The 14,851-nt window shown below is 39.8% G+C and overlaps 1 protein-coding gene across 1 annotated transcript in view; it reads left to right on the top strand.

Annotated features, from left to right (window-relative positions):
* TRPM1 (transient receptor potential cation channel subfamily M member 1) overlaps positions 1 to 14,851 on the top strand; it is a 100,756-nt gene that overhangs the window by 61,053 nt on the left and 24,852 nt on the right. The window contains exons 14-19 of the mRNA XM_059879304.1: positions 68 to 208; positions 1,276 to 1,305; positions 5,750 to 6,042; positions 7,590 to 7,818; positions 13,244 to 13,363; positions 13,782 to 13,913. Of these exons, the coding sequence (XP_059735287.1) occupies positions 68 to 208; positions 1,276 to 1,305; positions 5,750 to 6,042; positions 7,590 to 7,818; positions 13,244 to 13,363; positions 13,782 to 13,913 (945 nt within the window). The remainder of the gene's footprint in view (positions 1 to 67; positions 209 to 1,275; positions 1,306 to 5,749; positions 6,043 to 7,589; positions 7,819 to 13,243; positions 13,364 to 13,781; positions 13,914 to 14,851) is intronic.

The following is a 14,851-nucleotide window of genomic DNA, read 5'->3' as shown; positions in this document are numbered from 1 at the left end:
TGTGTGATGCAGTCCAGGCTGCAGGTACCTTCTCACAGGGCCTGAGACATGGCTCCTTTCCTTACAGGGTAACCTTCCTCCTGACTACCACATCAGCCTCATAGACATTGGGCTCGTACTGGAGTACCTCATGGGTGGTGCCTACCGCTGCAACTACACGCGCAAGAGCTTCCGGACCCTCTACAACAACCTGTTTGGACCCAAGAGGGTAGAGCTCAGTGGACACACAGTCTTCTGTGGTTCCCGGGGTCACACATGGTTCTTTGCTCACCTCCACAGTAACTCAGCCTGTTCAAACCCAAGCTCATCACTCCATCCCCCTACACATCTTCCAATCTTCCTGCAGTGGCTCTCGGTGTGAAGCATCATTTCTTCCCTCCACACATCGGGCCCACAGCCCAGCACTTGAGTCTTCCCCATCCTTTGTCCACAACTGTCTTCCTCCTGGGATCCTTTGTCTCTGCTTTCTTCCATGCATCCTACCACTGGAACCACCCTGATCCTCCAAAATGAGGAACCTGATGGGGCATTCCTTGCTCACAAACTCCCAAGGCTCCCCAGTGCCTGAGGAATCACTGTCAAGCTCATGATCGAAGCGTCTAAGGCTCTCCCTCATTATCCACACCCTGTTGTGGGTGACCATGTACCACTTTCAGAACAAACTCTACTAATGTGTCAGCCACGTCTCCCCACTTCAAAACCCCATGTGTATCTCATGCCCGGCTCATGTGTGAGACCTCCCATGAAGACCTCCTCTCGCGCCACTCAGAGCCCCATAGCTCTGTGTCTGCGTTTCTGTGGGTGAACTTCTCTGGTTCTCCCTGGGGTGGGGGGTCCCATGTCTGCATGTCTCTCTCCTCACCTGACCTGGACTGACAGAAACAGAGGAAAGGAAAATAGATTTTAATAGATAAAAGAGTACTTTATATCATTAACTGTGAAGGACAAATGCTTTCCTTAGGTTTGTCCTTCATTATTAATTATACAAAGTACTTTTAAAATTTTATTTTTAATTGGAGGATAATTACTTTATAATATTGTGTTGTACAGTATTAATTGCTTTACAATATTACAATACAATGTTTCTGCCATATATCAACACTAATCCACCATAGGTATATGTATATGTTCCTTTCCTCTTGAACCTCCCTACCCAAAGTACTTCTTAATCTATTATCAATCTACTAGCAATATCAATAATGTACAACTCACAGTATTGTAACTTCAGTTATCTGATTCCACTGAATTTTTTTCCCCTCCCTTTTCATTATGCAGCCAAAAGCTCTCAAACTTCTGGGAATGGAAGTAAGTAGGACTTGTTCCAGTGGTTTCATGGTATCATGGAGCCTCTTCATTTTGTATTTAACATAAAATTGATTGAATTTGTTTTCCATGAATAAATCCACTTCACCACACACCAAGATTTACTTGGATGATTTAGTCAGATTATATTCAAAGGTCATAGACATTTTTTTAAAAGGTAAAGCCACCCAACTGACTTTTATTAAAATCAAGAATAAATCAGGCTCACCCATTATTGTTGGCATCATTATTCCCTCTGGTTTTTAAAAGTGTTCTGGAAATTTTACGACATGAAAACATAAATAAAGGAAGAATATATAAAAGGAGGAGGAAATTATTATTGGCAGAAAAATATTTTGTATCTAGAAAGTCCAGGAAAATCAACAAAGTTTCCTCATAATGGGACAAAAATATCCAGAATAACCTAACAAGGGAACTTAAGAACAAATCACTAGACATTAAAATACATAAATGAGTAGAAGAAGCACCATAACACAATATTAAGACTGAGTATTGTAAAGATTCTTCTCAAATAAATTCATGAGTTAAGTAGCATTCCAATTTCTGTATGGATTCAGGGTAGAAGGTTTTGATTCTTGTTCACAGTTGACACTGACCTTCAGCATAACTAGAAGGGTTATGAAAGTCAGTGTTGCATAATCCCTTAGTCTCTCAGATTGGTTGTATCACATAGGGTTTATCTGCTGAGTGAAGCCTTGGTGGAACTCTCCCATATAATAGCCTGTCCAGTCTTGCTGTGAGAGGCCCATTTTTCACCACCTTAGTAATAACTTTAATAGTAGGAGTTCATCGAGGCTTTCTATTTTCTGGAGTCAGCTTTGGTCAGTTATATTTTCATAGAAAACAATTTACTTCGTCTAGACTTTCAGGTTCACTGGTGTAAATCTTTGTTGTTGTTTAGTCTCTCAGTTGGGTCCTACTTTGTGATCCCATGGACTGTAGCCCGCCAGGCTCCTCTGTCCATGAGATTTCCTGGACAAGAATACTGGAGTGGGTTGCCATTTTCTTCTCCAGGGTGTCTTCCTGACCCAGGGATTGAAACCATGTCTCCTGCATTGGCAGGGGAATTCTTTACTACTGAGTCACCTGGGAAGCCCCATAAACCTTTACAGAGTATCTTAATTTTTTCAATCTACTCAGTATCTTTAGTAGTGTGCCATTTCTTATTCCAGTTTTTTTTTTTATATCTTCTCCCTTTTTTCTTAACCATACCTGTCTTTGGATTTCATTGGTATTTTTGCTTAATTCAGCAACTTTCTTTTTTTCTGTTTTATATTTTATTAATATATTTTAATTTGCATTCATTCCTTCCATACACTTTGTATGGGGTTATTGTGTTATTTTTATTGACTCAATTTGGAAGTGTTTGCCCATTTTCAATCTTCCTTGTATTTCAATAAATTCATGAAGAGTATACGTTTTTCTCTGAGCATTGTTTTTCATGGTATCCTACAGGTTTTGGTAAGTAGAACTTTTATTGATATTCATTTCTAAACAGTTTATAATTTCCTCCTTAATCCAAGAGTTATTTATAAGCATATTTTAAGTTGCCTAGATACAGACTTTTGTTATTGTGGTTATATTAGTCTCATTGATTTCTAGTGTTACTCTTTGCGTGTAGACTATATGATTTCCAATATCTAGAACTTGTTGAGATTGAAAATCTCAAAAGAATTGGGGAATAATGCCAGGTGGAATTTTGTTAATGATTCATATGTGTGGAAACAAATGTATTTTCTCAGTTTGTTGGGCACAATTATGTACTTCTCTGCAGGAGACCTGGGCGCGATCCCTGGGTTGGGAAAATCCCCTGGAGAAGGGAAAGACTACCCACTCCAGAATTCTGGCCTGGAGAATTCCCTGGACTGTATAGTCCATGGGGTCACAAAGAGTCAGACAGGACTGAATGACTTTCGCTTTCAGCATGCTGTCAGATCAAATTTAGTAATTTTATTATTCAATTTGCTTCTGTATGTACTAATATTTTCAAGTTAATTTCTCACTGAGCTGTGTTTAGAGGCTCTTACTGTGATTTGTGATTGTGGATGGATTCATTTCTTCTTAACTTCCAGTTCATATCTTTTGTTATTTTATTGGGTTGCTTCTCTTTTATTTGTTGCTTTGTGTCTGTTCATGCACTTTAGGGAAATGAACCCTTTGTTGGTTATTTTCTGTCTATAGCAATATTAAAATTATTTTATGAGAAGTTGCATACAATTCATATTTTAATAACATACTATGGAAAGGTAGGATTAACGGGATTTCCATTCAGGACCTCCCTGGCAGACTCCAATGGTTAGGACTGCGCTTCCACTGCAGGGGGCATAGGTTTGATCCCTGGTCAGGGAACTAAGGTCCTGAATGTTTTGTAGTGTAGCAAAAAAAAAAAAAGCTTTCTGTTTTACAATATTTCATTAGTCCTTAGTGGATTTTTATTTGACTTGATATAATCTTGAAAATAAAGCTACATTTCTTTTTTAATTTCAATATTCCCTAAATGACTGAAACTGCAGTTTTACTGGGACAAATTAGAACAAAAACATTTAAATTCCAGGCAAGATATGATAGTTTCAATAAAAATATCAGAACACCTCATAATGAAGTTATAAAACTTGGTTTAGTCATGAACTACTTGCCACAAGAATTGAAGACTCAGGCTCCACCCCCTTTTCCACCCCATGCCCAGCCTCATGTGAATGTGGGCAAATTATTCAGACTTTAAGCCACAACTTCCTCATCTGACTGACTAGAAGACATTAACAACCCCTCAGGATCTGTGAGAATAAAAGAAGGTCACTGATGAGAAAGCTATTTGCAAAAAAGCAGAGATCCATTTCTGTTATCCTATTGGGTACTGGGTCCTCAGCCTGGAATAGTCTGTTCAGTTCAGTTTAGTCACTCAGTCGTGTCCAACTCTTCCCGATCCCATGGACTGCAGCACACCAGGCTTCCCTGTCCGTCACCAACTCCTGGAGGTTACTCAAACTCATGTCCATCAAGTCGGTGATGCCATCCAACCATTTCATCCTCTGTCATTTTCTTCTCCTCCTGCCCTCAATCTTTTCCAGCATCAGGGTCTTTTCAAATGAGTCAGGTGGCCAAAGTTCTGGAGTTTCAGCTTCAGCATCAGTCTTTCCAATGGATATTCAGGACTGATTTCCTTTAAGATTGACTAGTTGGATCTCCTTGCAGACCAAGGGACTCCCAAGAGTCTTCTCCAACACCACAGTTCAAAAGCATCAATTCTTCCACACTCAGCTTTCTTTATAGTTCAACTCTCACATCCACACATGACTACTGGAAAAACCATAGCTTTGACTAGATGAACCTTTGTTGGCAAAGAAATATTTCTGCTTTTTAATAGGCTGTCTAGGTTGGTCATAGCTTTTCTTCCAAGGAGCAAGTGTCTTTTAATTTCATGGCTGCAGTCACCATTGTCAGTGATTTTGGAACCCCCCAAAATAAAGTCTGTCACTGTTTCCATTGTTTCCCCATCTATTTACCATGAAGTGATGGGACCAGATGCCATGATCTTAGTTTTCTGAATGATTACATGCCACATGCATGTTTCACCACCAGTTCTTCCAGTCATGAATGCCTTCCTTTAGGATTCTGCTCTATTATTAGGATGACCCCTCATAATCCCTTGGAAATGGAAAGCATTGGCCTTCCATTTGTAACACATACATGAGAAGACAAATCTCTTTCAAAATAGAACTCCTGCTTCCTTAAACTATTGGTAGACGTGTGTGCATACTCAGTCGTGTCCGATTCTTTGAGATCACATGGACTGTAGGCCTTCAGGCTCCTCTGTCCATGGGATTCTTCAACCAAGAATACTGGAGTGAGTTGCCATTTCCTCCTCCAGGGGATCTTCCCAATCCAAAGATCAAACCCCTGTCTCCTGCATCTCCTGCATTGGCAGGTGGATTCTTTACCACTGAGCCACCTGGGAAGCCCAAACCATTGGTAGAAAACCAAGATAATTTTCCTCCACCTCCTTCTACATCTTTCCTATTAATCTCTGGTTCAGAGTGTTGGTATTTAAAGACATCCCTCAGGAAATCACTTTTGCGCTTTATCTCTCCCATGGGGTGATTTGGATTGAAGTGTTTTCTTTGTGTTCAGTTTTGCAGCTTCTCTTCAATTTTTAGAGGCTTATGGAAACAAACAAACAAACAAACCTGCCAACCCAGGAGTATAAGCTTCAAACAGTAGTATGCCTTTTCAGCTCATTTGATTTTCAATGGTTTACTTCTCATAATAAACATGTGCATCTTTTCAAAAGAATTCATAAGATGGGTGGACACATAGATGTACTTAAGAAGTCTCTCTGTTCCTGCAGACAGCGAGGTTTCCCTTCTTCCAGTTGGTCCTGAAACCCTTTACTGGCAGGACCACGGTAAGGGTGTTTATCTCCCCTCAGGATGACGAGCCGCCAGCCAAAGGGAAGAAAAAGAAGAAAAAGAAAAAGGAGGAGGAGTTGGACATTGATGTGGACGACCCGGCCGTGAGTCGATTCCAGTACCCCTTCCACGAGCTGATGGTGTGGGCTGTGCTGATGAAACGCCAAAAGATGGCGGTCTTCCTCTGGCAGCGGGGGGAGGAGAGCATGGCCAAGGCCCTGGTGGCATGCAAGCTCTACAAGTCCATGGCCCACGAGTCCTCCGAGAGTGAGCTGGTGGACGACATCTCCCAGGACCTGGACAACAACTCAAAGTGAGTGTCTGGAGGGAATGTAGAGCTCAGGGAGACCTGGTTGTCCTGAGAACCACCCCTTTTCCAGGAAGGGTGGCAAATGTGGTTCTCACTTAAGTATCATCACATTTAAAGCTTATTCATCTCTGCTTTGTCCATTGTGTCAATATATTTCCTTCTGTCTTTCTGAGGCATTTCTGGACTGTCATTGTTTTTGTTGACTGTCTTCTTGTGCAAACTATGGAAATGCAATTTTTCATTAATTAATTTTTATGGGAGTATAATTGCTTCACAATGTCATGTTACTTTCTGCTTTATAGCAAAGAGAATCAGTTACACTTATACGTGTATCCCCTCTTTTTTGGATTTACTTCCCATTCAGGTCACCATAGAGCACTGAGTAGAGTTCCCTGTGCTGTACAGTAGGTTCTCATTCGTTATCTATTTTATACCTATTTGTGTATATATGTCAATCCCAATCTCCTGATTCATCTCACCCTCCCTTCCTCCTTGGCATCCATACATTTTTTCTCTATATCTGTATCTCTATTTCTGCTTTGCAAATGAGATCAACTATACCACTTTTCTAGATTCCACATATATGCATTAATACATGATATTTGTGGAAAAACAATTTTAGACAGTATATCTTTATTGAAATGTAGCTGATTTACAATGTTGTGTTAATTTCTGCTGTACAACAAAGTGTATACATATATATATGTGATTCTTTTTAATATTCTTTTCTATTATAGTTTATCATAGGATACTGAATATAGTTCCCTGTGCTATACAGTAGGACCTTGTTATTTATCCATCCTATATAAAAAAGCTTACATCTGCTAACTTCAACTACCCACCCCCTCCCTTCCTCAGTTCCAGTTGGTAATCACTGCTGTGTTCTCTATGTCCATGATTCTTTTTCTGGGAAATACAATTTAAATGCAAAGACAACAAAACAGATTTTCATAAGGAAACACATTCAGAGGAGTACAGCCTTAGTGAATCTATGCCCTTGGACTTGACCTTCCCAAGGACAGTTGGACAGGATGGCTACAGGGGGCTGGAGCTAGGTATTTCCCTACCCTCAGCTCAGTCAGGCTCTGATAAAACATCAATAGGTTGAACTCTGGTTAACTAGTTTTCCCCAGGGCAGGCTTTGTTAGGAAGAACAGAGTGCTCTGGGCATAGTTCAGAATGGACCCTCCCCAGGCTGGCAGCATGAGGGGATTCTCCTCCTGTCTTCCCTGTGAGAACTTGGTGGGGCACCTGGAGGTAACACTCCTGAAAGCGTGGACACACTTCTTTCTCTAAGCCAGGGCTCCCCAGACTTATTAATCTGCCGACTTGTCCTCATGGGGCCTCCGGAAGTCAGCCTCCAACATGGCTGAGCATGGACCCTGGCCCCTGGCTGTCCCCTTGGGGATGTCCCAGGAGCTCCCTGCTGGGAGAGGACAGGGAGTCACGGACTCTGTGTCCTGTGGCTCCGTGATGTCCCCATGGACACGGCTGTCTAACAAAGTGTGTGGCTGCCATTGCCTCACCCGCTCCCATCTGTATCTCGGCAGAGACTTTGGCCAGCTGGCTGTGGAGCTCCTGGACCAGTCCTACAAGCACGATGAGCAGATCGCCATGAAACTACTGACGTACGAGCTGAAAAACTGGAGCAATTCGACCTGCCTCAAACTTGCTGTGGCAGCCAAACACCGGGACTTCATCGCCCACACCTGCAGCCAGATGCTACTGACGGACATGTGGATGGGGAGGCTGCGGATGAGGAAGAACCCTGGCCTGAAGGTACCTGTGACGTGGCTAGGTAGTGTCAAGTGACACCTGTGGGCTCTGACTCTCTGCCTGGCTGAGCTAAACACTTTCTGTGGATTGTTTCATCCATGACTGAACAACCCCAGGAAGGAGACCCTGTGGCAATCCTTGCCTTACAGATGGAGAACCTGAACCTTTGAGATGACTCACCTAGGATCCCAGCTGTAAGGTGAAGGGCAGCACCTAAACACGGGTGGTCTAACACCAGAGCCCAATCTGCAGCAAGACTAGCTTGTGGGCATGGAGTCCACTCTAATGAGTTGTGCACCTTTGGCCATCCACTCACCACTAAGGCAGGCACCTGAGCTCTGTGTCTATAGATTGCCTTATGACTCTGAAAGTACTTGCTATCATTTTATTATTATTTTTCATTGAAATATAGTTGATTTACAATGTTGTGTTAGTTTCAGGTATACAGCCAAGTGAATCAGTTATATATGTATATGTTAGTTTCAGGTATACAGCGAAGTGAACCAGTTATATATATATATATATATATATGTTAGTTTCAGGCATACAGTGAAGTGAATCAGTTATATATATATATGTTAGTTTCAGGTATACAGCGAAGTGAATCAGTTATATATATATATATGTTAGTTTCAGGTATACAGCGAAGTGATCAGTTATTCACTTCACTGTATACCTGAAACTAATATAACTGATTAACTTTGCTGTATACCTGAAACTAACACAACATTGTAAATCAACTATATTTCAGTGAAAAATAATAATAAAATGATAGCAAGTACTTTGGCAACCCACTCCAGTGTTCTTGCCTGGAAAATCCCAGGGACGGGGGAGCCTGGTGGCCTGCTGTCTCTGGGGTCGCAGAGTCGGACACCGACTGAAGCAACTTAGCAGCAGCAGCAGCAGCATATTCCTTTTTTATGTCCTCTTCCATTATAGGTTTTTGAGCATAGTTCCCTGTAGCTGTAGCTGTAGCTACAGCTGTAGCTCACCAGGTTTCTCTGTCCATAGCATTTCCCAGGCAAGAATACTGGAGCAGGTTGCCATTTCCTTCACCACTGGATTTTCCCAACCCAGGGATAGAACCCACATTTCCTGTGTTGCAGGCAGATTCTTTACTGATGAGACACCAGAGCAGCCCATGTAATCTCTAGGTTCATTCATGTTGCTGTAAATGGCATTATTTCATTCTTTTTTATGGCTGAATAGTATTCCATTGTATATATGTACTACATCTTCTTTATCCATTTTTTTGTTGATGGATATTTATGTTGCTTCCATGTCCTGGCTATTGTTAATAGTGCTGCAATGAACAAACATTGGGGTGCATGTATCTTTTTGAGTTATAGTTTTGTTCAGATATATGGCCAGGAGTGGGCCTGCTGAATCATTTGGCAACTTTATTTTTAGTTTATTGAAGAACCTCTACGCTGAACATATCTACGAACCAGAAACAGACTCACAGACATAGAGAACAGACTTGTGGTTGCCAAGGGGGATGGGCTGGTGGGTGAGGGAAGGATTGGAAGTTTGGAATTAGGAGATGCAAACTAGCTTATATAGTATGTATAAGCAACAAGGTCCCACTGTATAGCTCAGGGGACTATATTCAATATTCTGTAATAAATCATGATGGAAAAGAATATGAAAAAGAATATATGTATAACAGAGTCAATTTGCTGTACAGCAAAAATTAAACCCAATATTGTAAATCAACTATACTTCAATAAAATTAAAAAAAAAAACAAAAACAACCAAGGTCTGGTCCAGCCTCAGCATGCAGCTGCCAAGTGGCAGAAGATAAGAAAGGCAGAGGAGCACCCCCAAGTCCACTCTGTGATCAAGTCTGCAGGTCCATATGTTCCAGCTCTTCAACCCATAAACAAACAGGGTACATATGTTCCCTGGCGGTCCAGTGGTTAAGACTTTAGGTTCCCAATGCAGAGGGCACTGGTTCAATCCCCGGTCGGGATCTAAGATCCCACATGCTACCTGGCACAGCTGAAAAAACAAAAAGTAGTTGAATATATATACTAAAAAGTAATTTTTAAACATGCCAGAATTTAAAGAGTGAGATTAAACTGTATTGTCTTCAGCAGCACTGTCCAACAGAAATAAAGCACATATGTGCTTTAAATTTAAACTTTAAATATTCTCATTACAAAAAGATTTTTAATAGCTATAAAAAGTTTTTCAAGTACATTGTAAAAAGTAAAAAAGAAACAGCTGAAGTTAACTTTTAAAACTTATTTGTTTATTTGGCAGCACCGGGTCTTAGTTCAGCATGCAGGATCTTCAGTCTTCACTGAGGCATGTGGGACCTTTCAGTTGCAGCATGTGGAATCTAGTTCCCTGACCAGGGAGAAAACCTGAGCCTCTTGCATTGGGAGCATGGATTTTTAGCCACTGGACCACCTGGGAAGTCCTGAAGTTAATTTTAATAATATGTTGATTTAAACCAGTAGGTACAAAATGTTTTGAAAAGGAAAAATATCATTAATGAGGTAGTCTATATTCTTTTTCTGTACTAAGTTTGAGATTTGGTGGGTGTTTTGCAATCTCTTCCTTTTCTTTTTTTAATCTAATGCTTTCTTTTTTGGATATAATGTCTATCCATAGGTATAAATATTTGTAAGCATCAAATTTCCTTCAAAGCATTTTTAATTTGCAACATAAATATGTAATTATTGTAAAGCCAGGATTTTTTTTTAATTTAATTCTTTGACTTGTTCATATCATATGCACATATTAAAAAATTAAAACTGTTTATGGGACTTCCCTGGCAGTCCAGTGGTTAAGACTTCACCTTTCAAGTGTGGGTTCAATCCCTGGTTCCATCCCTGGTTAAGGGGCTAAGATTCCACATGCCTCTGGGCTCCCAAACCAAAACATAATACAAAAACAATATCGTAACACATTCAATAAATACTTTGAAAATGGTGCACATCAAAAAAATAAAAATAAAAGTGTTTAAAAATGTGACAAGACTCTCTGCTAACTCCTGTCCCTCATGTGGCCTATTCCACCCAGTGGCAACCACTGATATTTGTTTCTTGTGTATATTTCCATATGTAAAGCTAATATGAATACTGTCTTTTCTTTTCGTGGTGAATTAAATATACTTACTGTTTTTCTTTTTCACAAAGGTTGACATAGTCGTTGTTATGTACCTTTTTTCCACTTCTCTGGGAACTCTTTCTGTATTACGACATAGAACATTCCTACATTCTTACCTGCTTCCCCTGTTTTCCTTTACAGTGACTGTCATAGCTCAGGCCAGTCTCGAGTGCAAGTCACTCACCCCTGGGGGTGCTACCCTCATGGCCACCATGGCTGCTCTTGGACACACATTGTGCCTCACATGTCTGCTAGGTGAACATTCAGAAGGGGAGCTGTTGGCCCCATGGGGATATGGACTTGTGATCTTGATAGCCTTTCCTTCTGTGGAAGTGTCCCCCCCGCCATTGCGCAGAGAGTTTTCCCACAATCCCACCAATATGGTGTGTGAACACACACTGGAATTTTTATAATCTAATGGTAAAAAATGAGATCTTTGCATAGTTTCTTTGAATGTCTTCCCCCCCGCCCCCGCCTTCTTTAAAGATGCTATCAGTTTCTTTATTGTTATTTTATTTTTGGCCACGCTGCACGTGGGATCTTAGTTCCCTGACCAGGGATCAAACCACTGGACCACCCAAAAAGTCCCTGAGTATCTCTTATGAGTGAAAATGAACCCATTTGCTCTAAATACAAATGTCCCTAAGTTTACTGCTTTTGCCCACTTTTTTTGCTGGGTTGTTAGAAGTTTCCTTCTGGATGTCTAGGAGATCTTTTCTAATTAGAAAGATTCGTCCTTTGCCTGTGTCAAGAGCTGCAAGTATATTTCCCATGAGTTGTTTTTTACTGTGGTGGTGATGTGTTTTGCTGTGCAGAAGTTTGTGATTTAAGTATGAAATCTATTGATCTTTGCTTTGATTGTGTCTTGATTCGGGAGCATCATTAGAAAGGCTTTCTCCTCCATTTATGAAAGAATTCTCATGTGATGATTCTTAGTTGTTTAATCGTCTCTCTATGCATCCCCCTCCCCTATTTTCTTTCATGAAATTATTGAGCTAGACAAAGTTATTCTAGTGATTGTGTGAGATATGGATCCTAAGTAATTATTTTATAGATGATCACACAGATTCTCAATACCATGCATTAAATAGTCATCTTTACTCCTCCCATTGGATGTGGTGTTTGTCTCACAAGTAATGACCTTTGTGAATTTGAATCTTTTTCTGGATTCTTCCATTCTGCTCCATTGTTTGGTCTCTTCATATACCTGTACTACACTGTTTTAAGTATTAGTGTTTTATAATATAATTTTTAGTATATGATCGAAATAGCCCCTTTGTGTTGTTCTTAATAATGGATGGCTGAGGAGAAATTTTTTTAAAAAATTAGGACTTAACATTGGAAACAGCTCAGTATTGGAGACACACAGCATAGCACTGATAAAAATGGCAAGAGTGGGACTTCCCTGGTGGTCCAGTGGTCAAAACTCCACAATTCCAATACAGGGGCTGGGGATTCGATCCCTGGCCAGAGAACTAAAATCCCACATGCTGCCCAGCATGGCTAAAAAATTAAAAAATAAAAACAGAAACGTGTTTTTAAAAAAAATGACAGAGGTCTCCATCTATAGGTTAGGCGATGCTTTTGCTGTCTAGGCTGAGCCCATGTTAAGTTCTTCTTTCTTATTTTCCCAGAAGAACAGAACCAATTTGTTTATTTTATAGAATCAACACACATGATTGAGAATGAGGACTGGTAAATCAGAATCTGTAATACAGAGATCAGGATTTCTATATTACATTCTTGAGGCAGAATTCCTACTTCTTCAGAAAACCTTTGGGTTTTTTTTTTTTTTTTGTTTTTTAATGTTTTTTATTATTGTGATAAAAGTCACATAATATAAAAGATACTATTTTAGCCTTATCTAACTATACAGCTCAATGGCACTAAGTACATTCACAAATCCTTCTTTCAGGAGTCACATTCATCTTCCAACTCTTGGCCCATATATTCACATCTAAGTTATTTCTATTTAAAATATTTTGGTCTAATTAATTAATTTTTACCTACTATATTTTACTTTAAAAAACTACCTGCTTTGAAACTCAATATAAGATCTTCACTTTTTAAGTTAGGATTCCACACCATCCTGCTTGCTGTTCATCTTGAACAATGTGTGGTTGTTCACATTTCTCAGTGTCTGCAGTTCTATCCATGTACCAAACCGAATAAGCCACAGACCATCAGAGCAGAGACAGGGCTGCTAGCTTACTGAGGAATGCTGAAGCTCGTCATTTAAAATTTTACCTATACTGGGAAAAATTTCACGAGTTCTCATAGCTTAAAAATCCACTTTTCTCATCATACCTAGGTTATCATGGGGATTCTTCTCCCCCCAACCATCTTGTTTTTGGACTTTCGCACCTATGATGACTTCTATCAGACATCCAAGGAAAATGAGGATGGCAAAGAAAAAGAAGAGGAGAATATGGTCAGTGATACCCCAACCATCAACCCTCATCTTCAAAATGGTTGCTATTTCTCTTGCCGTGAATTTAGACACTGAAGGAATACAGAACATTTGAGGTTGAACATCGTAATGTATTTATTTGTTTTCCTTATACCTTCATTGGTGAAATGTCTATTCAAATCTTTTACGTCTTTTCTCTTTTTTTAATTTATTTTTTATTGAAGGATAATTGCTTTACAGAATTTTGTTGTTTTCTGTCATTAGCCATTGGAAAAATTCAATTATTAATAAATCACAATAATATGTCAAAAGAAAAAGAATATAGAACATTTTTATAATCCTTGATTTGGGAAGGTGCCTGTCTGTTGATTGTGGGGCTAGGGTCCCGGGAGTTTCCCATCTGGCAGCCTGCTTGCCATGTGCTCTGCTCTGTTTTCAGGATGCGAATGCAGATGCCAGCTCCAGAAAGGGGGACGAAGAGAACGAACACAAAAAGCAACGAAGTGTCCCCATTGGGACCAAGATCTGTGAATTCTACAACGCCCCCATCGTCAAGTTCTGGTTTTACACAGTAAGACCTCCCTTAGCATGTTTTAGATGTGTGAGAATCAAGAAGAATGATTCTTCTTCTTCAAAAAAGTCCTCTTAAAAAAATCAATGGATTAAGATGAATTATGCAAATAGAAGTGAGACTAAGATCCTTAATTAAATTGTATAACATCCCTAATATGCAGAATCTAAAAAGAAATGATACAAATGACCTTACTTACAAAACAGAAAGAGATCCACAGACTTAAAAAACAGACTTGTGGTTACCAGAGGGGAAGGATCGGGGGAAGGGATAGTTAGGGAGTTTGGGATGGACATATACACACTGCTATATTTAAAATGAATAACCAAAAAAGACCTACCATATAGCACAGGGAAAATTCTGCTCAATTTTACGTGGCAGCCTGGATAGGAGGGGAGTTTGGAGGAGCATGGATACATGTATATGTATGGCCAAGTCCCTTTGATGTTTACCTGGAACTATCACAACATTATTAATCAGCTATACTCCAATGTAAAATAAAAAGTTAAAAAAATCAGTGGATTAAAATGAATTATGCACATGAAGTGGGACTAAGTCAGATCTTCAACTAAAATTGGACCTAGATAGATAATGTTTATATACAGGAATGTGATCATTCTAGACCAAATATACCATTTCATAAAGCCAAATAATCATATTCTATTTCCTTAAGAAGAAGGATTTTTCAAATGTCTTATAGTAATACACACTTAGGAAAATACAGTTCTAGTCCAACAATGAATAAAGATGACTCATATTGAGACAGCAAGCTCACAAATGCCATTTTTCAGAAGACTGATGGGATCACTCAAAGTGGAGTTGAATCCAAAGCATGAAATCCTGGATTTGAGGAACGAATCAAGGTCTCCGAACTGTGGCCACATACTCTCATCCAGCCCTATCTGTGGCCACTGTCTGGACGACTCTAGGAGGGCACT

The sequence above is a fragment of the Bos taurus genome, chromosome 21, assembly GCF_002263795.3.
Source record: "Bos taurus isolate L1 Dominette 01449 registration number 42190680 breed Hereford chromosome 21, ARS-UCD2.0, whole genome shotgun sequence".
NCBI lineage: Eukaryota > Metazoa > Chordata > Mammalia > Artiodactyla > Bovidae > Bos > Bos taurus.
This window is presented reverse-complemented; position numbering and strand designations above follow the sequence as displayed.